The sequence below is a fragment of the Crinia signifera genome, chromosome 9 (assembly GCF_055691185.1).
Source record: "Crinia signifera chromosome 9, ASM5569118v1, whole genome shotgun sequence".
NCBI classification, from domain to species: Eukaryota; Metazoa; Chordata; class Amphibia; order Anura; family Myobatrachidae; genus Crinia; species Crinia signifera.
Genome location: NC_139225.1, coordinates 154,870,860 through 154,894,941, shown reverse-complemented (window position 1 = coordinate 154,894,941; position 24,082 = coordinate 154,870,860). Strand labels below are relative to the sequence as shown.

Here is a 24,082-nt window from a genome sequence, read left to right as displayed (position 1 = left end):
TGCGTGAGCCTAAATTATCATCACAAATCTGTCATGTTCACATTATCACCACTGCAGAAAATCCATCTGCTAAAATGAATGTTTTTTGCAGCCCGGCCGAAATGCCAAAATGAAGCTAGAATCTTCCCTGCTCATCTCCGTGCGTACCGTATTTCCTCTAAGAGAAGGGGCCAGAGGCCTCTGCAGGACATGGCACTGTCACTGCATCCTATCTGGTATTAACATTTAGGATTTGAATAAAACTTTGTCTGAAGGATAAAGACAGTCACTGGATAATGTCATCGCCATATTGGTTTGTGACTCTGCTTCAGGCCGTGCACAATAATATAACTCAAATCTGGTGTCCTGACTGATTTACATTGCTAGAATGTATATGTACGCATGTATCTATGTATGTTTATATGTCTGTGTGTGTGTGTGTATTATATTATATTAAACCAGGGTTGCCGACTTTCAAATTCGGAAAGGAGACTTTTGTTACCCGTTCGGGGGGGGGGGGGGGGTATTTTAGCTCCACCCCCTCCTCTGAGACCCGCGGATTGTGGCATTTAAATGCCGCAATCGGGGGGCTCAGTGGGGGTTCTCCCGGATTCTGGGAGGGCCGGGAGAGGGACCCGATTTTTGGGAGGCCGGGAGAGGGACCCGATTTTTGGGAGACTCCCAGTAATTCCGGGAGGGTCGGCAACCCTGTATTAAACTATAGCAAGGTACTGTAAATGGCAGTAATCATAGACAATTGTGTGTGTGTGGCCTCAAAACCTTAACTTACCCAACTTTTTAACCTTCTAGCTGTCTAGACTTCCTGTGGGGGCCAATGTGTTTCATTTTTTTCCCTGTGGGGGCCAATGTGTTTCCTTTTCCCCCTGTGGGGGCCAATGTGTTTTCTTTTTTTCCCAGTGGGGGCCAATGTGTCCCACCCTGCTTTCAAAGTATGTCGCCGACTACAGAAGTCTGGCCATGCCAGCTGTAAATCACTCAAGAAATCGTAAATCCCCTGGAAATTCTGTGACCTGTATTAACCAGCTGATCATCCGCCTCCATGGTGGACGGAATAGGGCAAGAAATTGTCCCAAATCTGGTTAGTGTGATGTCCCCTCAGGTCCGATGGGTGGTCCCGTGGCTCATTGGACCAGAGTCGGAGGTCCGACATTGAACCTCCCTCCCGGCAGATGGCTGGGCAGGGAACAGGGGTTGTATGTGATCCATCACAAGTAAAGGACTGCATGGGATGGATCCAGGAAGGTCCTGGGCGGCTCGCAGGTGACCGACCGGGCACACACTGCTGTGAGAAATGTGTATGTCCAGCTTAGGTGTATGCCCAGCTTATATGTATGCCCATCTTATGTGTATGCCCAGTTTATTTGTATGCCCAGCTTAGGTGTACGGTCACCAAACTACTATTATTATTCACAATATTACAGTGGCTGCACATTATACCTGTTTGACAGCAATGTGCAATTTCTGACATATAATCTAAAACCCACTATTTCTCTGGGTTGTCGATTGTATGGTCGACATACTATAAGGTCGACATGGGGCATGGTCGACAGGTCATTGGGTTGACCCAAGCATTAGGTCGACATGGGACATGGTCGACAGTTAAAAGGTCGACATGGGGTTTTTCACTATTCTTTTACCCAAATGTTGACACAGTCAATATGGACACAGGATAAAGTGCACTGCTGCGCTCGCCATGCTTGGAGCACTATTTTGTTCTCCCTCCAAGCCCTAGTGGATGGTAGCGCATGAAATACCGCCTGTCGGCACATGTCGGCTCAAATTTTTTTTTTAAAAACCCCAAGTCGGCCTTTTGACTGTTGACCTAGACCATGTTGACCTAGACCCATGTTGACCTTTCAGTATGTCGACCCAGTGGCCTGCAGGAACCATGTATAGCACTCGCAGGAGCCCTTACAGGAAATCCTGCTGCCATAGGAACACTACTATCCATTACAGATCTATATATACCAATATACACTCATCAATAGCCAGGACCTTCAAGGAATTAACTTAATCCCTGTATTGAAACCATTTGTCGCGCTCGGCCTGATCTCCCCATCTGATCTTTATCTTCCCGGTGTCCATACAAATCAGGTCTCTCCACTGACTGTATGCCATCCACTGATAAACTGTGACAGCGCCATCTACAGGTACTGTAGTGTTACTACATGGGGAACTTTGGCTCTTAAGCTATTGTGGAACTAAAAGTCCCAGCATCATATAATATAATTCCATAAACCTCTCACATTATCCTGTATTACGCCAAGGGTTAACGCCTATTCATTAATTTGATTTCCCATTAATATCACTTGTCTATTTAACAAAGGGTGAATACAGGCGACATCAAAAGCGCAGATTAATTAAATAATAGTTCAAAATTGTTGATCAAAATTGTTGAATTACACATCCCAGCAAGCCCTGCTACGGTTTTGCTATATGGCCATGCCCCCCCCCCCCCCCCCCAACTAAAATCTACCACCCCTGCCACATACTACCATCCTGGAGTGGACAGGAGGCTCTCGGAAAAGGGTGCAAGACTTCCACACCACCTCGGACCACCTAATCGACCGCCCACCCACCAAGGGGGACCCGTATTTCGCTGAATTGAGTCATCGTAGTCCCATCGCTGCTGTACGATCGTTGGCCACAAGTGTCCGGCCTAGTGTCATTTCAAACTGAATTGATATTTATTGGCTACTGGCAAATTCTAAATACATTTCTCCATCTAGCTAAATCCTAAGTCTTAGCATATCTACTTACTATTAACTGCGGGGGGGGGGGGGGGGGGGGGGGGGTCGCAGAAATGTGCGGAATACCTATTTATCTAGTCATCTTTACGCGAAGCCCAGCAGAATGGGCCAATAACCCAAAGTTTCCACCTGGATTCTGAAAACGTCTGAATCCGATCAAAACGCTGACAGAGATCAAAAGCTATTTAATAAATAATACATATGTATTATTTAAATATCGTTACAGAGTTCCTTTGAAGACGGTTTCCTGGCAATGCCTCATTCAGGGCCGTTAGTGGGATCAATAGACTGTGGCCGTTGATTAGATATTTAGCTACATGCTCGATTTAAAGGCCCCTTGATTGTTTGCATTAAGAGAGTCTGAGATGCTAATGACAGCAATAAAAACACGAGTTTTAATCCCTTGCAGTTTTAGCCAACGCCATGTACGTCAGTGCGGTCAGCTGGGCATTGGGATGAGAGTTACAAATCAAGGCCGGCCTCTGATGGTGGGCAGCAGGGGTCGGTGAGGCTGGCAGTCTGTCGGAGGAGACGGGCGCTTCTAATGGCCTTTTGTTGCCAAATTCTGATCTGCGTTGCTCCTGGAGGAAGCTGAATATAAACGTGCCCCCAGGTATACAGTAACCTTTATATGAAACAGAAAATGCTACTTCTTTCCAATAGATGAGGATTACGACTGTGAACTATTGGGAAAATAAGCTCTTGGTAAAAGATAAAAACAATTAAGCTATTAAGGCAAAATAGTTTTTATACATTACACCCCCTGACCCCATGAAAAAAAACAAAAAAACATGGAAGGTGAAGTCTAATTGGAAGGAAGTCACAGGGATGCTCTCTGCACTGTGTGGTGGACAATGGGGTGTTCTCTGTATTGTGCAACAGACATTAAGGTGGAATATGTATAGCACACAGTCACAGGACTACTACGCTCCCCATTGTGTGGCGATCACAGCAATGCTCTCCTTATTGTGTGGCATTAACTGGGACGCTCTCTGTATTGCATGGTTACAGGGATTCTCCCTGTATGATGTGGTAAGCCCAGGGATGCAGACCATGGGTGAGATTTAATAGGATGAGAGATTCAGAAAGTGAGAGATTTGGTACGAAGTCTCCAGGTTTTTTTTAAAGCGGCAATCATTTACACTGCAAATCCAGTTTGATTTTGCAGTGTAAATGATTGCCGCTTTAAGAAACCTGGAGATTTCTCACCAAATCTCTCACTTTCTGATTCTCTCATCCTATTAAAACTCACCCTATGAGTCAGATAGGGCTGGTGGGTGCTGTATTTGATAATAGTTCTTTAGCACAATGATGATAAAGAACTATATTTTATTGTCTTGTCATAACCATGTTAACAATAAGCAAGCCGCACCTGTATGGTGTTCACCTGGCATGTCTCTGATGCGTGTACATGGGTAGAAGAGTCTGGGACTTTTTCTTGCGTCTGTCATCCCCCCCCCCCTTATGACCAAAAGTAGCAAGCCCCCGATATTCAGTACCGTGTTGCTGTTTGAGCATCTGCTTTCCTCTCTGCAGGCTGGACCCTCTGCATTATATAATCTGGATTGTGGTTAATATAAATGCACTTGAATAATTTAGTCACTGTGCTTTTTTAAATAAATTGTGCTGAGTCCTTAACGAGAAACACATTAAGATGCGCACCTCATTTCTAACAGAATTAGGCAGAATGCTCATTGCTGCTCAAGCCCTATATCCATAAGGCCAAACAGAATGGTTTTATAATCTAAAGGTGACAAGGAATGTCTGCAAAACACCTCTACAATACTATTACCAATAATAATATTAATAGTCATTTTATTATTAGGGCAGTCTGCTAACGCTATAAATAACACCCTGGGGCAGGTTGGAGGAGTGCAAATACAAGCTGACGGAGTCTCCACATTAATACAGAACATATAGGACATGTGCAGGATTCGGGCATATTATTTTGTTTATGTGCAGGATAAATGCTGTCTGCTTTATTTTTACACTGCAATATAGATATCAGTTTGAAGTACACACCCCACCCAAATCTAACTCTCTCTGCATGTTACATCTGCCCCACCTGCAGTGCAGCATGATTTTGTCCATGAGCAAACCAAATGTGCTTTGCAAACCAACCTGGAAGAGAGAAAGCGGCCCTATGTTACTTTAGAATCCAGACAGGGGCGATTCAAATCCTAAAATAACTTGAGACATCTGTATTGTTGCTCTCGTTACACAGCCGTCAGGAGAAGTGTGCGTCAGGCTGTGAGCACATCCTGTAGGACGTTACAAGTGTTCTCCAACGTACTGATTGTGTTGTGCAGACAGCTTACAGTACTCAGCTTACCGCTGACGCTCCGCAGGATGCGGCTAATTACCTGCATGTTTCCGGGGACCAGCATTTAAGTTATTAGTCTGTAAAATTACAGAATCAAAAACTGGTAAACGCTCATGGAAGCGGCTACGGACGTACAGACTCGTATACATAAACAGAACACAATACATCACCATGAACCACTGCCCTCACCTTATTAGCAGTGTTCCTATTGGCTGGAAGCAGCTGAATGCTAGATTTACTCAGGCCAGTACAAAGACACATGGCAGCCTATTGGCTAGTGCCGCTGCCTCACTGTTGCGGCATTATAGATTCTGGGGTAGATTTATTAAGCTCGGTGAAGTGATAAAGTGTCTGGTTTTTTATTATCGGCCAATCAGCTCCTACCTGTCATTTTTCAAACCAAGCCTGTAACTTAACAGATAGGAGCTGATTGGCTGGTGATAAAAAATAGAAACTTTATCACTTCACCGAGCTTAATAAATCTGCCCCTCAGTTCCAAGCTGGGCCTTATCTGTGAGGAGTTTGTATGTTCTCTCTGAGTGTTTGCATGCGTCGACATTCACCCACAGCACAAACTTTGACATTTAAAAAAATATATATTTATATATTGGTTTATGCACCAAGTGAGGCCCCGTCCCCACATTAGCTCCACCCACATTGCCAACAGCTCCATCCCCAGGGGAGTGGGAGGGGGGGGGTCTCTTCCTATTTGGTCAGCCCTAAGCCCCACAGGTCTAACGGCATTTGTGTCAACAAGCAATGGAGGTGAAGTACAGTTGTTTGGCTGACTGGGCAAAAAAGATATTTTCTCTGTCTCCAGTATATGAAACTTTGTGACATACAGCAGGTGTATTGTACATAACGCAGCGATTGTTATTTACTGCTGCTATACAAACTGTGACCGGCTCTCGCAGCCTCCTTACACACTCCCCCGGCAGTATGAGTGATTGAAGATTATATGTATTGGCAATAGAAGAACATAAAAAGTATTTTGGATGTTGTTACTGAGCCTCCTGCTAAACACCTGCGCTGAGCCCCCATTTGCAGAGGAGCATTTGTACCGGAGTTATAACCATTCGGGCTACTGTGCTGTCACCAGCTATTTCGGGTGCTCGGATACTGTATAACAGGGCACATATTATGTCTGTCATCCATTCTGCATATGGAATAAAGTGATATATATGGAATCTCTGGCCAGCTAAGCTTTCCAGGGCCACCATCAAGGGGGGACTGCTGGAACCCCAGTCCCGGACAGAAAGGCGGCCCAGGCGTGGAGTCTATCCAGTATAGACTAACCCAATGGCGGGGCTGCAGCAGGTTCTAAATTCAAATAGGAGAGCCACACCAACTGCCAGTGAGTCAGTTTGGAATGGCAGTTGATGGCAGTGGGTGTGGCTAACCTATCTGAATTTTGAACCTTGCTGCAGCAGACACCTCTGGAGGCACCAGTTCTGCGGACACAGGAGGTATCATCAGTCACGCCAGGGCCCGACCTGTTTTCTCAGTCCCAGGCCCCACGATTTCTGATGGCAGCCTGGAAGCTTACAATCTGCGGCAACTCTACATATCATTATACTGTCAGCGCCCATCGCCAGGGAGCTGTATCCTGTAACACACCCCCACCCCCCACCCCCTCTTATCATTTTGGGGCCTCTGTGTTGCACCTGTGACCCGCAGTGCAGTAAAGCGAAGCCCACTTTACAACACTGATTGTGGTAAGTATGACCAGCGGTGGGGAAGGAGGATGGGGGTGTCACAGCAAGCGCACAGGGGGTGTTACAATGATGACAGTGGCGAATTCAGCAGTGGTGCATCCGCAGCTCATGGTTGGGGTATTTTTCGTGAATGGCTCTTGGTGGTAACACAGATGCCTTTAATGTGGGTATACGGAACCCCAGCTTAACTTTAAACTATATACTTTAACATAATATGAAAGCTTTAACACAAGTAAAGTAAAAACATTTGCAGATGGCGCACAGAGTACAGGTTGGCAAGGGGAATATGTGCCACACTGTGCCATATTTAAGCTGCCCACTCACACACAGAACGCAAAGTGTTTTTGGCATTTCTTATATAACCTCACTGTATTAAATTAATTACACATTGCTCAATATTGTACATAGCATCTGGTTTGGTGGTACATAAAGTCTTAGGAAGCCCTAACTAATATACACAATTATTAAAAAATATTTCCACATATTCCGAGACACATCCTTGTCCCTCTATAAACCCCCATTCTGCAGAGTACATTTCAGTTTCTTTGGACACTGGGAAACCGGCTGCACAAAGCTCCAGATTTCCATTTCCTTAAGACTGATTCTAGATAGAGAGGCACCACCCTTGTAAGTAATTCCTAACTGGGGAGGGGTACTCCATCGGGGTTGAATCGAAAGCGAACTTATATAAGCAAAATTCAAAAATTGAGACTACATCGAACCGTGTGTACGCCCTATTACAGCGGAGGGTGATAATGCAGCAGCCAGTCAGCTCCTAACAGTCATTTTTTGTAAAAAGTCTGTAACTTAACAATTAGGAGCCGATGGGCTGGTGCATTATCACTGACCCCTCTGGCTTGCTTAATGACAACATACAGTAGCTTCCCCATACACCTTCTGGGAGAATTGTATCAAACATTTGAGTGACATAAAGTAAACTGCCCATCTGCTTCCAGTCATAGCTGGTTGGTTGCCATGGGAAACTGCTCCAATTTATCTAACTTGATTGTCTGATCCATCTCCCCTACAGCTAGTAGTCCCACCAACCCGTACTTGCTTAGATGGTCTCAATTAGGATTTGGGGATGGCAGAAATAGTGAAATTTTTTCAATGAATGCCAAAATGACAACTTAAGAACTTAACCGTTCACAGTATAAAGATACGAATGAACAGAGGTTATAGTGTACATGTGTGTATATCAGGGCTCGACAAACTCTTGGGGCCAGACTGCCATGGCGAACAGATACTGCTTCCAGGCAACCAGATTTGCCAGGAAGCAGATCGCGCCAGGCAGAGTGGTGGCTTACGTTATTGGCAACAGCCATGCAGAGCGATGGACAACCCACCCAGCTCCGGCTGAATCAGATCTGGTCCGGGGCACGGCTATTTCTATCAAAACTCAAGGCAGCTTGCGAGACAGTTGGAGCTCGCGGTTCAGCAGCCAATCAGGAGTGTGTGTGGCAACGAGCATGTAACCCTGGCAACAAGCATGTAACCCCTGGCAGAGTATGCAACCCCTGGCACAGTGTGTGTAACCCCTGGCAGAGCATACAACCCCTGGCATCAAGCATGAAACCCCTGGCACCAAGCATGACAGATAAGCACAGATCTGAAGTGGAAACGATAGCGCCAACAACAGTCATTCCGATTGTACTTGTATAATTGGGTTATCGCTGAGCACAGCCCTCCCGATAAAAGCTTCACTTCGCAATGTTGGGATTTCCAGGTTTCTGCCCTTGGGACCCCTCTGTGCATAGGCTGCTGGGAGGGATCTGATTGCATCCCTCTCCAAACAAAATGCACATATGGGTTTCTGGCAGCATTTTCCCTATAGTAGTCCCCGCCCATATGTTAATGTCTATTATTATATCATAATTGGGAACGGTCTCGATTTGTGTACGTTCCATTATGAGGGAAGTTGTGGCATATGGGCACTGTGGAGAGGATTTACAAGGCCGGTAGGCCCCAAAAGCATCCAGGCCCCCTCTAGGATAGAAAGAAGGCATAGCCCAAACTCGCGACGTAAACAGTTGGGTAATGAGGTATACATTTAATAAAGATTATAGCTGCAACTGAGGTGTGAGTGCGCGTTTCTACAGCGCACACAGACGTGCTAGAATGGGCCACTTATTGTTCTGTATAATGATTCCCAGAAACAGTAAACCATCATCTATCACTGCGTAACCACAATACTTAAGACTAGCCCACATCCTTTGCTTTATCAGCACATAAGACGCTCTGGCTAAAACGGAACATAGATACGGAACAGCCCAGGAACTAACGGGGGGATAATCGTTTCTAGAAAATAATATATATATATATATATAAATCTGTTTATCTGTAAATATGGAGACGGAACCTCATAGTGCCCATGTCTGTTGTAGGCTGATAGCCATTTGCTTTAGAGCCTTTTTACAAGCTCGTGTTACAAACCTCCGATGGCGTGTACATATTTCTGAGTCCGTGGCTCCACGATGTCCAGGGCTGCAGCTCATTAAACACTAATGCATTCAGGATAATTGTAATGTGATTTAGAAAGCAACTTTCTGATTGTTCACAAGTTCTTTAGGGGTTTATGTTACAGCGCAGAAACTTGATTAAAGGAGCTTCTCAATAGCCGGCGCATCCCGGTCGCCTCCTGATCGGGTCTTTCCTGAGGGGTCGCAGTGCGAATAACCTGATTGGTCACGTGGCTCGTGGAAGTGGGGGATCGTATGGAAGGAAAGTGGGGGTGATGGTGGGGGGGGGGGGGGGGGGGGCTGTAGAGGTGGTGCACACCTGGACACCACCACAAATTTTCCTGGACAGCCCGCCGCCGCAGCGCAGCTGAGCCTGGAAAATTTCCGGGCATGTCACCCAAGGGGTTAATGCATTTGGCATATTGTTTCTTATGTAACACAGGTGCTGCATTTAAAAAGTAAGATCCTATGAGCAGGACCCTCCGCCCTCATCTGCTTTTCCTTCTCTTACTTAAACCATCTTTGATGGCACCAAATTCCACTTTTCTGCCTCCTTGATACTTAAATCAGTGGTATCTGCGAATGCATCTGTAGTTATGTGCCCTGTGCTTGTATTCAGCTGTCACTCACTGTTTCCTGGGTTATATACTCTGTAATAGGACGCTGTGGATCCCTTGTTCTCTGCCCCAATACTTATGTCAGTGTCCTCTGCTGATGCAGCTATGGTTATGTGCCCTGTACTTGTCCTCTACTGTATTCAGCTGTAAGTCACTGTCTCCTGGGTTATATACTCTGTAATAGGACGCTGCGGATCCCTTGTTCTCTGCCCCCTGGTACTTATGTCAGTGTCCTCTGCTGATGCAGCTATGGTTATGTGCCCTGCACTTGTCCTCTACTGTATTCAGCTGTAAGTCACTGTCTCCTGGGTTATATACTGTGTAATAGGGCGCTGCGTATCCCTTGTTCTCTGCTCCCTGATACTTATGTCAGTGCCGCCTGCTGATGCAGCTATGGTTATGTGCCCTGTACTTGTCCTCTATTGTATACAGCTGTAAGTCACTGTCTCCTGGGTTATATAACTCTGTAATAGGACGCTGCAGATCCCTTGTTCTTTGTCCCTTGATACATATGTCATTGCAGCTTGCTGATGCAGCTATGGTTATGTGCCCTGTACTTGTCCTCTATTGTATTCAGCTGTCAGTCACTGTCTCCTGGGTTATGTACTCTGTAATAGGGCGCTGCGGATCCCTTGTTCTCTGCCCCATGATACTTATGTCAGTGTCCTCTGCTGATGCAGCTATGGTTATGTGCCCTGTACTTGTATTCAGCTGTCAGTCACTGTCTCCTGGGTTATATACTCTGTAATAGGGTGCTGCAGATCCCTTGTTCTCTGCCCCCTGATAGTTATGTCAGTGTCCTCTGCTGATGCAGCTATGGTTATGTGCCCTGTACCTGTCCTCTATTGTATTCATCTGTAAGTCACTGTCTGCTGGGTTATATACTGTGTAATAGGGTGCTGCGGATCCCTTGTTCTCTGCCCCCTGATATTTATGTCAGTGTCCCCTGCTGATGCAGCTATGGTTATGTGCCCTGTACTTGTCCTCTATTGTATTCAGCTGTAAGTCACCATCTCCTGGGTAATATACTTTGTAATAGGGCGCTGCGGATCCCTTGTTCTCTGCCCCCTGATACTTATGTCAGTGTCCTCTGCTGATGCAGCTATGATTATGTGCCCTGTACCTGTCCTCTATTGTATACTGCTGTCAGTCTCTGTCTCCTGGGTTATATACTCTGTAATAGGACACTGCGGATCCCTTGTTCTCTGCCCCTTGATACTTATGTCAGTGTCCTCTGCTGATGCAGCTATGATTATGTGCCCTGTACTTGGCCTCTATTGTATACAGCTGTCAGTCACTGTCTCCTGGGTTATATACTCTGTAATAGGGCACCACAGATCCCTTGTTCTCTGCCCCCTGATGCAGCTATGGTTATGTGCACTGTACTTGTCCTCTTCAACTGTACGTCACTGTTTCCGGTTTTGCTTATTCATTTATGTACATATAAAGTTCCTGTGTGCAGGGCCCTCCACCAATCACATTACATTAAATACATTCCTATTGGTGGAAGTATCTGTGCAGCCTCGCTGCACAGTTACTTCAAACAATCACAAGCTGTGCAGCCTACTTCCACCAATAGGTAGAACCCAAGTTCAATGCCACACTGTACACAACTTTCAACCAATCACAGAACATCATATACAGAATAAATCATAAGCCACACTCATCAGACCTCTGCTCCAATCACAATACAGGAGATACATCCTTAGCCGCCCTCAGCAGTCCCCTTACTACCTCTACATTATAGGAGATGCTTCCCAGCCTCGACTTCCCACTCTACATTTCCCAAGGCCTGTTGCTGCTAGTAACTCCTCCTGGCGAGGAGAGTGATACAAATAACCTACTCTCATAACACAAGGAGCTATCCTCTGCTTCCACTGACCATGTTGGTGGTAATCAAAAACTTGTTCCTATCCTCCGCAGTGGCGCATGCAGGGGGAGTTTCTGAGTACCCAGAAACCCCCCTAGGAGTCTAAGAGCCCTAGGCTGAAAGCTGAGGGCCCCCTCTTCCCATGGGAACAAGAATTTTAAAAACAGGCCCTTGGGAACCGAAAATATCTGACTTCAAAACAGTGGTCCCCATCCAAGCCTGTTAATTTCTCTTCCCAGTCAGATTTTTCAGGTTCTGTCTAACGTAGAGTTTTTCTGAGGGTATATTCCAAAAGCTGAGACTCTCCCCCTTTGATGGTATATAGTTTTATATTATCGTTGGTAGATTACTCAGCCTCCTAATCCCCTAGTCCCTAATACCATTTGGTAGGTGGGAATCTCTAGTTTTTAATTTTATTAAAATCTAAGTAATCTATTTCCGGGAACTGGAGATATCTGCAGTCAAGCAAGCTGTCCTCCCACCAGAAAATTATGAATAATAAGCCCACTCCACTATACACCCCTCCTCTGCGTATTAAACATCCTCTACCACCCTGGAAGTTATGTATCAGGGCCCCTTTATTCAGCCCAATGCCACCATCTGTGCAGTAAAGGGGTAATTAGTGAAAATTACTGGTCCAGGCCCTACATGCTGAGCAGTTGATATAATACCCCCTACCACCCGCGGGACATCAAAGCTTCCCCCACCCTATGTGTGTGTGTGTGTGTGTGTGTGTGTATATATATGTATATATATATATATATATATATATCAGAGAGTGAAATGTGGAGGGCGCTACTGAGATTTCCACCACCTTGTCAAGTGCTCCAATTAGGCAGATAGACAATTTAACATTCTTAATGACAATTTATTAAAAATATGGATAAAATATTGACAATTTTTGATCTTTGAAACCGCATATGATATACCCAACGCGTTTCGTCTCCGAAGAGACTTCTTCAGGGGTACACGAGAATGGGCGGTATGCTAAGGTCTAAGACCTTATCTGAAGAAGGTTAATAAACCGAAACGTCATGTAAATTTGTGTCTGTGCTCTTTGGAGTCAGCACCTCATTTTTGAAAGTGAGTGCCGCCGCTATCCCTGATATATATATATATATATATATATATATATATATATATATATATTTATTATTTTTTATACATTTGGTCTATCTGTAATACTTTAACTGACCCGGCATATACTGGGTCACCTAAGTGCCCATCTCTGTGCTTTGCTCCGCCCCTCTGGAAACCCCCTTCTGAAAATCCTGCGTTTGCCCCTGCTCCGCACACCCTAACACCCTACTCAAGAAAGTATTAATAGACTCCAACATATGACTGTCACCCATTCTTTAAGTTCATTGCACAAATACAGTTCAGCTAGCTTTTTAAGGACACCAGTCCCTGTCTCGGACAGAAAGAGAGTGCAGGACTTGAGTCTAAAAAGTATAACATGTGGTAAACAGAGTTTACATTTTCCTTGTAGAAACGTAGGTAACCCCCCCCCCCCCCCAAATGACTTGTTGACTTTATTTTATTCATACAAGTATATGTTGAATTTCCCAGACATAATGTCAGAGTTTTGCTTCATCACCTGTGTCCGAAGCTGTTGGATTTCCGTCTCCAGCTCTTTGATCTTCTCCTCGCGTTTCTGAAGCTCAGCCTGTGCCTCCTGTCTTGCGGTGAACTCCTCGTCGTACTGCAAAGACCAGAGCAGAGAGTCATCATTTCCAATAGACCCCGCACCCAGCGTACGAGGAGAAGGTTTATTCTTTGTACAGGTCTGAAGAAGAAGACCACTGCCTAAGCAAAGCGCAATGCTCAATAAATGACTCATTCTCGTTCGTCTCCTTAAAGCAGTGCGTTGTATATGTGAATATGGGGAATTGAGAATGGTTTAACTAGTTCCTGGGGCTGTTTCCCAGGAATTGTTACAGAAGGCGAGACCTCCGCGACACCACCACCCTACCTATGAACATAAACTAGGACAGATTGATTTATACCCTTATAAGTAGAGATGTGTGGTCCGGTTCTCCAGAAATCCGAATCCACCTGAAGTTTGTGGAATTTGCATCTCTGTTGGGTGTTCCTCCCCTGCCTGGTTGTACTATACCGTACACAGCCCCAATATCCCTTCCTCAATAATCCCCAGTTCCCTATTCAGGAGCAACCTCCACCCCACCCGACCCGACTAGAACCAAAAAGGAAATCATTCCAGTTTTTGAAAATCATTCTTTACTGTACAAGTTCTAAGCCATGCATTAAATCAATTTTTGAGGCCCACTCACCTTCCTCTGACTATTGCATTGTACCCGGACTGCTGTGGCTTTTCTCAACCCATCATGATCATACAGTACATCAACCTTTGGGATTCCCACTCTGAGTCAATCCCCCAAAACCTAAACCCACCTCCACCTATCTGACTTTCACTTCACTAACGTACCTAAGTCATGCCCATTCTGAATGGATACCTTACAGCAGGCATGTCCAACTTTGGCCTTCCAGATGTTGTGAAACTACACATCCCAGCATGCTTTGCAATAGTTTTAGCGTTCACTAATAGCAAAACTGTGGCGAAGCATGCTGGGATGTGTAGTTTCACAACATCTGGGGGCCAACGTTGGACATGCCTGCTTTACAGTATATGGATATATCAAATATAATCTTTTTGTACAGAACAATTTTTATTTGAATTTATATAACAAATGTGAGCGACGCTGGTATTTTTAGCAGATATTTTGCACATCTCTCACAGAGATGTTGGGACTTAAAGGGGTAAGCCAGCCCCCCTAACCCGAACCCCCCTTCCCCCCCCCCCCAAGCCACATGCAAAGCAAGACCAGAAGATCACCTATTTCATTTTCCTGCCCCCCCCCAAAAAATGTTGGTACTTGTGTACTTTCACGGCACCAGCATGGCACCGTGCGTCTGTGTCCCCTTGCGGGGCTCGCTACGCTCGCCACGCTATCTAAAATCAACTCCATGCCAACGTGGATAGTGGGGGTATGAATTATCCAAGTTGGCATGGAGTTTATTTAGTTTATTTTTTAAAGTGTGGCGAGCGCAGAACCCGTAAGTAGCGCGGCGCCATGCTCGCGCCGTGAAATTACACAAGTACCAAATTTTCCTTCTGTATTTTAATAATTTAATGGCAAAATCAGCTTAAGCTTCCCGCTGTAGCCTGATTCATTGGTATATTCGCTGAACTCTCCCATGTCCATTCTTTGTAACCCAGGAATAATATATAATAAAAGTGCAATATATATATATATATATATATATATATATATATATATATATATATATATATATATATATATATAATATATATATATATATATATATATATATATATATATATATATATGTGCAAAAAACTGGCGTCACTCCGAGGGCTTGTAATCAGAAAAACTTCTTTTATATATGTGCAAAAAAACGTCTACACCAACATGTCACAAAGTCGACGTTTCAATGTCACTACGACATTTTCTTCAAGACATATGTAGTAACCCCTTGGTGGCTGGCATAGTGCGGCAGCCAGCTTGAGATGGGGGAAGATTCTCCATACTGCAATCCACGGGATGTAAAGCTTGGTGGCGTGCAGAGAAACTGTGGTGGGTGCCTTGCTCCGGTTGAATCGCTTTGACAGTGATCCTGGTGAACAGTACAGTGTGCGAGCCGGCACTCCCTTAACGATATCAAAGTGCCCCAGGTGCCATATATATATACATATATAAAAGAAGTTTTTCTGATTACAAGCCCTCGGAGTGACGCCAGTTTTTTGCACATATCCAGTATTTGTTGGATGGCACCTGGGGCACTTTGATATCGTTAAGGGAGTGCCGGCTCGCACACTGTACTATATATATATATATATATATATATATATATATTCCGCTCTGCGCTATCCTGCGGGTGATGCGTTTGCGCAAAACTTTAGGCGCTGTTACGGAATGAACCGTATTGGGAGCAGGAATAAAAATACTGAAAACCATACTTAGGAATAAGACAACAAATGATTGATTCTGTTATGTTCAGGATTTGGCATTAGCAACACACACGTAAGACTATTGCCCTTAATGCGCTCCGGAATTTAGGCAGTAGATCTTAGAATAACACAACATCACCCCCAACTTAGCAGCTCCGACCTAATACATCAATATTGACCTTTGTGATCCTGACAAGGATCATGTTAAAAATGCTGCCAAACATCGATTCCAACAGCCAATCAATAGCTGTCTCCAGCCTCGGAGGGGAAAAACAGCCTTTCCTAAAGTGTCCGTATCACAGAAAACCAATTGTCTAGGATTTAAATGACCGTGATTTATGCATTCACCTTCTTGGAAAATTCGGACGCTTTCTGTTCGCTTTCTTCAACTTTCGCTTTATCCACCAAGGTGTCTGCGGAGACAGAAGGGTGACGTCACAGTGTTGGCAGTTACAATAAAGACAATGACTGTGTCGACAGTCACTAAAGTAGGTCGTCCACTAATGGTCAACAGTGACGATGTCGACACCTAAGAATGGTCGACATACCCTAGGTCAATGGGATACCGGTCCCTAGGTCTACAACAACTAAGTCGACAAGCATTAGGTTGACATCACTAGGTTGACAAGCATGGTCGGCATGACTGAAGGTCGACAGGGTTATTATGTCGACAGGGTAATTAGGTCGGCATGGGGAACGTTGACATTCAAAAGGTTGACATAGGGTTTTCACTTTTATTTGAGCGGACATGTGCCAACAGGCGATATTTCATGCCATGCCATCCACTAGGGTGTGGTGGGAGAATAAAATAGTGTGCCGAGCGCAGTGAGCTATGTAAGAGGACGCGGTGCACTTTTTTTTAGTGTCCATGTCGACATTCAGGACAAAAAAAACCTTGAAAAACCCCACAGATTCACACACACACACAGACAAGTTCCTGAACACGTTACGTTGTATTATCGCCACTTACCAAACAGATGACCGAAATCCACTTCGAGTCTTCCTTTGTATTTGAAATCCGGATCCATTCCGCAACATTGTAACACAATTTGTCCAACACATTCCTCAATTACTTTATAGTATTGTGGCCTGATGATGAATAGAACAGAGATGCTATTTGTGGTAACAGTACGGTAACAATGTGTCAAGTATTACAGTACTGTATGTACACCCACTAAGAAAAAAAACAACAACACAAATTATGAAAAGTAGATAATAAAGTAACAATCCCATTAAAAAAAAAGTGATACGCTATTTATAATCTCAGTATTTACCATTTGTCTTTATTCCATCCCTCCCATCAGGCTGCTATTACTAATGCAATATTTTCTAATGTCTTGGACTACCATGGCAACCACAGTCACACGGCAGGTGACAGAATGAGCAGAGAAGTTTCGGAACGCCCCTCTGAATTTTTACTCCCTCTGCGCAATCTTGGTAGCCATACTTGTATTTGCTCCAGAGAGATTTAGTATAGGTCATATAAAACAGGTAAGAAAAATGAATCCATGAATTCTTAAAGAGGTATTAAACTTGCGGGTCAAGGGAAGAAAAAAATAATCTGTGTGGTATTACTGCTTTAATTAAGTTCGTGTCTTAATAAATCCGAATTTCAACCAAGCTATAAATGCATAAAGGTCACAGATTTCTTCCAAGAGATGTCTTTGAAACTTGTCAGATTTCAGATTGTTTTTTATTCGATTTTAAAATATCCTGTAATGATTAATAGAGATTTTGCAAGTCCGGATAGCCGGCATCGTTTCCTCTTCTGCTTCAAAACCTAATTTGTGATATTTTTCAAACGAAGATATAGGTGGATATTCAATTCTGGATCACAACTGTTGGGCTGGCCTGATCCCTGTTCCGTTCTCGGCTGGCTCGACGGTGATTCTGCAGGCGGGATTCAATGTCCCGCCTGCCGAGTGCCGAAAAGGGGGCGTGGCCATAAGAAGCCGATGGAAATAGTCAAGCTGCGGCCAGAAGCTCGACAATTCCCAGCCGTTCTCGGCAGAACGGGCCCGACTGCTTTTAAAGTTGAGGAAGACAGCATTGAATAGGGCCACGCCGCTATTTCCCCCGTCGGGAATAGCGTTGGGAGATTGAATACCCCCCCCCATAGTGATTTTCTGGTGTCGTCCACAACAACAAATTTAATTTGTGAAGGGTTGATAAGAAAATGAAACCAAGCACCCCATTGGCTGTTGCACCTGAGAATGCAGTTTATGTTTACATGCCAGAAAATATTTTGGGGCACAACTATGTAATGGCAACAAATAGGAGATTGAGGCACTTTATTCCCTTCTGGGTAAGAGAACCCCTTGAGCTGGCAGAACCTTAGTGTGGAGCGTTCACATCTATTGTGTTATGTTTTTCTCTACAGGAAAAAAGGAGAGAAATCCAAAAATTGGTTATTATGTAAAATGAAATGACAGTCCTTCACCCATTCATCGGGATTAAATGAACTATTCAATAATGAGACAAAGCACATCCGTGTGTGCATTATAAGCAGATTTACTGTACTCTGCGCAGCAGGGCGGGGTGGGGGGGTTCTGCAATTGTAACGGGGGCTACACCCTCTCCGTCAGCTGCCGCTCTCGTTGGAAAATGAAAAATAAAATGACAATAGTCAGGAGAAGCAAACACTTCAGCTGGAAACTCATTTTATGGGAGGGAAAAAATGTGTTAATCATTGCGCACAATGCGGAATCTACAGAGGACTGTATTAGAATATTCAAAATTCACATCTGTCCCTTTTGTTACTTCGCAAACGTCTTGCAGAAACTAACGCTGCTTTACGACTGGAATTAGCCGTATGTGTGATTGGAATGTGCAACCGGATCCTGTACCGTAGCTTCGCAACACACAATAGTCTTGGCGGGGAGTTGTCTTTATTGCAGGAGAGAGTGTAAAACACTCTTGCATGCGAGTGCTTTGCTCGTTAAATATTGGGGGATTAAGTTTAATAATTATAATGCTGCTGCAATTGTCTGGTCCTAGAAGGATCAATGGCTGCCTGTACCCCAATATTGTAGTTCTAGAACAAAAACCGGTCATCTGCTCATTACATTGATTAACCCTTCGAATGCCAAGATCTCTGTGAGATCTGCTAAATTCCCGCTAAAAATGCTAGCATCGCTCACATTTGTTATATAAATTCAAATAAAAATTTCCTATGTAACATAACAGGTCACTATGGTGAATAAACGTCTTTGGCAATTTTTCAGACCTGTTTTGACGAATTCACTTGGCACTCAAAGGGTTAAGACACTTGGGTAGGTATTACCAATAATCCCCAGATACAGGCAGTTAATGCAGATCAGCAAGTAAAATGACACTAGGCTTGTTTAAAATACTTGGTTCTTTTTTTCAGAATAAAATTACTATCCAATAGTTCATGTTTTGAAATATTGTTTTATATGAACTATATCTTGTTTGTCGACCTGACCCTCTCCGTCAGGGAGAATATGCTCTGTTTCTGGACTTCCATGGTAATGAATGATTGCCATCACCTGTGGGGAGCTAGGTAATTGATAATAAAGGTGTGTTACCACAGGTCATGTCAATCATACAATACCAGGGAAGTCCAGGAACAGAGCATTTTCTCTCTCTCTATATATATATATATATTTTAAACAGCTCGTAATGTATTAATTATTAATAAATTACATGTAGTTGTTATGGCATCTTATGCATTTCTATATCAAGTATTAAATGGTTGGAGGCTGAACAACAAAAATACATTTCTAGGCCCTGTGATCTAAGCGTATTGAATGAAGGTGGGCTTATCGCTTAATACGGCTGAAGGCTGATTAAACCCGAGGGCAGATAAAGGTGCCCATACATGTTACAATTATTGTATACAATATTGTATACAATATCGCATCTCATCGCATCTCGGTTTTGCGATGAGATCAGATCAGATGAGATCTAGTACAAAAAGTATGTACTGCACATACTTTTGTACTAGATCTCATCTCATCTTATCGCAAAACCGAGATGCGATATTGTATACAATGTTGTATACAATAATTGTAACATGTATGGGCAAAGTGCCTGCCTTATCAGTGAAGGGACTGCAAATTCAATTGGTCAAGGCATTGGGGATGTGTCTTTGTGATTGACAGCCTGCTGTGTTCAGATCAGCCTATTACATGCATGGGGTGGGTGGAGCAGCAGGATAACAATGGAGAGGTCTCTCCCTCTCTCATAATTACAGTTCTCTTCCTCGCTTCCTAGTTGATTGCAGTTGGTTTTCTTGCATTGACATTATTGTAATGTTTCTTTGTTCTGTTCTAACCTCAGATTTTTAGCAGAGGGGCTCAGCCTTATGGCCACAGGGAGGAGTACACAAGCTTGTGTACTTAATGCCAACCAATTTCAAGTGTCGACCTACCGTAGACATTTTCAACCCAGGGAATGCATACCAACGGAGTTCTGGGCATTGGCGCCCAAGAGGGGGGGGGGTGTCAGAGGATTGGAGTATGAACACCCCCATCTTAACTGCCCCAGGCCCATCAAAGGCTGAATCCAGAAATTGCTTTTCAAATAATATGGGGTAAGTCAGCTCCATAACTGCAGTGTTATAGGTTTGGGTAGTGTTATAGGTATATGTAGTCTTTAAAAATGATAGGAGCTGATTGCCCGGTACTTTATCGTGCAATGTAATACAGAATGTGAACACAAGGGGGCAGATCTAGTAGACCCAACTCCCAGGGGAAATGCTGCAGGGCAGCCCGCAGACCTCAGCTAGTGGGAAAGACGTTCCCCTGCTGCTAATATAGGGCTGACACGCTTCTAAGTATTGATGCAACGTACAAGAGAGATTTGATCCATTTCACGGCTTTCATATCGCTGTCAATAACGGCTCGTCAATGTCATTACGAAACCAAGGTGATTTTTTTTGCGTTCTTTATTTTTATTAATAGAACTGGTTTATGTAAAAAAAAAAAAAAACCTAGCAGGGCCTATTGATTTCCTGGCACCTGCTAATGTAACCTTCAGCAAAATAAGACCTGGTACCATAAGGCTTGGTGAAAATGATTAATTACAAATTCAATTTGCATCTCATATCGGAGGACTACAGTAGGTTTAACTAGCACAGCACTAATGTCACGGTGAGTTTAGCGCAGGCAGAATTATTATACGGGGGGGGGGGGGGGGTGGTGGCACAGACCTGGAAGCCGTCCGGCACAGTTACAGTATCTGGGTGACATTGGGTCAGGGCAGGACTAAGCTTAGGGAGCACTTACTGTAAGTGGGGGATCCGGTAGAGGATGAAGGGTTTATGTCACCAACATGACCCATTCCAGGAGGGGCAAAATGCTCTATTACACCCCTTTCTCACCGCACTTGTTTATCGGTATATTGCCATTTTTTTTCCCATTTTAAAACGTTTAAGGCTGCAGTGGGAAAGCAGAGTCCTACACGTTTCAGAGCCGTTCTTTATGCAGTGAGAATGGCTCTGACACGGTATTTAGTAAAAACAACAGATTACAGACCTGTGATAGGCTGGCTGCCTTGAAATGTGTTCAGGGGATTAAACGGGTTGACTGATGTGAATGGTATTTAAACGGTATTTAAAACGGTAATCTGCTGCAATGTGAAGGCTCAGACCGGTTTTAAATACTGTTTCAAAATACCGCTTTTAAAACGTTTAGGCAATGTCAAAGTGGTACTACCTGGAAATCCCTCTTAATACATAAATCAATGAGTAAGGTGTTTCAGCACAGGTGAATGCAATCATAACATAAGACATAAGTCCAACTAGAGAGTACTGTCCATATTGGGAGATATGGATTGTGTATATTAAATTTAAACCAATGGCACACCTCCCAACTGTCGATTTTCACGGGAGCATCCCAATTGTTTGGGATGGTCCTGCATCCTGTGCAGGGCCGTCAGTGTCCCGTGGCGCGCAGTTGGGAGTCCCCCCGCTGCCCGGTGCTGCTTTGCGGTGAATAGACACTGTGTGCATGCCTGGAGACAGAGCTGCTGGCCATGCCCCCACAGCGGCGAAGATGGGGTGTGACCTCACTGGAGCCGCGTGAGTATAGCCCATGCCCCCTTACTGCTAGGCCATGCCCACATACAGTGTTCCTCTTCCTCCCGCTCGCATGTTGGGAGGTATGCAATGGTGTATATTAGATTTAAACTACTCATTTAATAATGCCTGGGTACTGTTTACAGCTCCATCTGATTGAATTAGAACTATTTTATAAAATGTGCTTGTAATGACAGACAACTTAAACAACCCTAAAATACACATATAAAAATAATATATATATAATTTTTTCTTGTCACATGCATGAAAAGCAGCAACCTCTGTACTACTTATACAAAGGGATAGGACAAAGAAGGACCCTGTGTCTGTGTTTCTCCATAGAACCCTCATTAGATGACAGGTTATACCCAGGTGCAGAGGAGGAAGCGCTGGGATCCCTGGGTCTCCAATAGCTCTCTCTCCCTCCTCCTGTCTCTCCTCTGGTCAGAAAGCTCCGTCCACAGCTCATGAAACCTGACACTCCAAGTTACACCACAACCCCCAGGCGTGGGAATGCCCGCCCCTGCAGAATGCCGAATATCCCCGCAGGCCTGAGAAGGGATGTTTTGCATAAACATCCATCCGCAGGCTTGCATGGGGTCCCTAAATTGTTCAACGGTCAATGACCATGGAATGATTTTTGAAGCGCTCGCACTCTGTGGTGCTCTGATTAGCGGTGCCCTACTCTGTGAACATCCGGTGAAGTCAGCTGCCCGCCCCCCGGAAGGCAAGGCGGGATCGAGCGTGCAGGAGGCGGACCCAGCATTTTCTTGCCGCCTCCTGCACACATACCCCCCTCCCCCACTGCGAAGGACGAGTAACACTATTTTTATGGTAGAATGTTGCGTTAGGAGTTAATAAAATATATCTTCACGGACAAATGTACTGTACAAAACTTTTTTTGAGGCACGCCGTTTCCCGTCTGTGTGACCTCACACGTCTCAGCGGGACCTGATGTTCCAGCTGCGGTCATTGTCACGCGATAGCGTTGTTAGCAAGATAATAACCCAATCTGCATTTACCAGAAGCAAGGACAGGGTTGGGTTGGAATGCCTTTGTTTCTGTATTATTATTATTATTATTATTATTATTATATTGCCGCACAAACCCAGAGAACAGGGAAGGACTTAAACAATTCTTCCTACCTGATGTAATAGTCGTTGCGGATGAGGAGAAAGTGCTGCAGGATGGAGAGCAGGAACGGCTCCGCGGTCGTGTCCTTCAGCATGTTGTAGAGCAGATGATAGACTTCATTTATGTCAGTGAACAGAGAGTGAAGGAACATTGCTACACAATGCAATGGCTGCTATACAATGGTGACTGCTGTATCACATCCAGGAAATGGGGTGTGGGGGAGGGGAACATTTAGGGACATCTGCTAACTGGTCGAAGGGCCACAGAACATGAGATACATTTTATTATAGGGTACATCAAGACAGTCAGGAGACTCCCTGCCTGACGCAGCATCTATTCACAGCGACAGATGGGCTGGGGACAAGGCCAGCAGCTTACAGAGTGCTGACCATGCCGCCACATAGTGAAAAAAGGGGTGCGGCTTCGCTGGAGCATAGAAATTTGTAGGCCATTCTGGGTGCTGCATTGGCACCCACAGAGGCCCCTCCTGCAGGCAGCTACCATGATGGTGGGAGGTATGGTACTCTGGGTCTAATTCAGCACGGGTCACTAATCTGAGAAGTTGCAGACGGCTGGGAGTGGATTGTCGCCGCCCAAACCGAAAAAGAAATCACCCTTTAAAAACTTGCAAAATGGATCATGAACCGCTGAATCAGGCGGTGACTGCTACTGCCGCAATGTGTGTAGACCATGTCCTGCATTGTTCTCTGCTGTATGTTACTTTTATTTTCTTCTTACTGTTTAGGCACCGTGGACTTCCTGAGGCGCCATATAAATGAAGGAGAATAACATGGTCTTTCCTATGTATGAAGGGGCTTATTTGTACATAGAATATGAATGTCTCAGATGAGTGGGGTAAAGATAGGTGTAAAGGATGAAGTATAATATCAATACGCCTAACAACTTACTTGCACACTGTAAGCCCGGTATCACTAGTGAGCGCACCGCCCAGTGCCATTTATAGGGCTGTGGTGAGCCATGCAAATGCACAGGGTGCCTCCGCCCACTGTATTTCATACGCCATTTAGTCTGGCCATCCTCCTGGAATACGGTTAAAACTGTCCCACCTCAGAGGAATCCCTTTTGAAGGATGCTATGAGAGGTGGCGGCCATTTTGGGAGGGGAAGCTGGCACCAAATAGCTGAGCAGGCCCACGACAGCAGCAGCATAAAATCCCTGACAG

General features: G+C 44.6%; 1 protein-coding gene across 1 annotated transcript in view; it reads right to left on the bottom strand.

The window, feature by feature from the left end:
* The window catches only part of DIAPH2 (diaphanous related formin 2), a 490,290-nt gene that overhangs the window by 219,760 nt on the left and 246,448 nt on the right, over window positions 1-24,082 (bottom strand). Inside the window, exons 13-16 of the mRNA XM_083160814.1 lie at window positions 22,911-23,027; window positions 16,696-16,814; window positions 16,074-16,138; window positions 13,332-13,436 (exon numbers count right to left, since the gene is read on the bottom strand). Of these exons, the coding sequence (XP_083016940.1) occupies window positions 13,332-13,436; window positions 16,074-16,138; window positions 16,696-16,814; window positions 22,911-23,027 (406 nt within the window). The remainder of the gene's footprint in view (window positions 1-13,331; window positions 13,437-16,073; window positions 16,139-16,695; window positions 16,815-22,910; window positions 23,028-24,082) is intronic.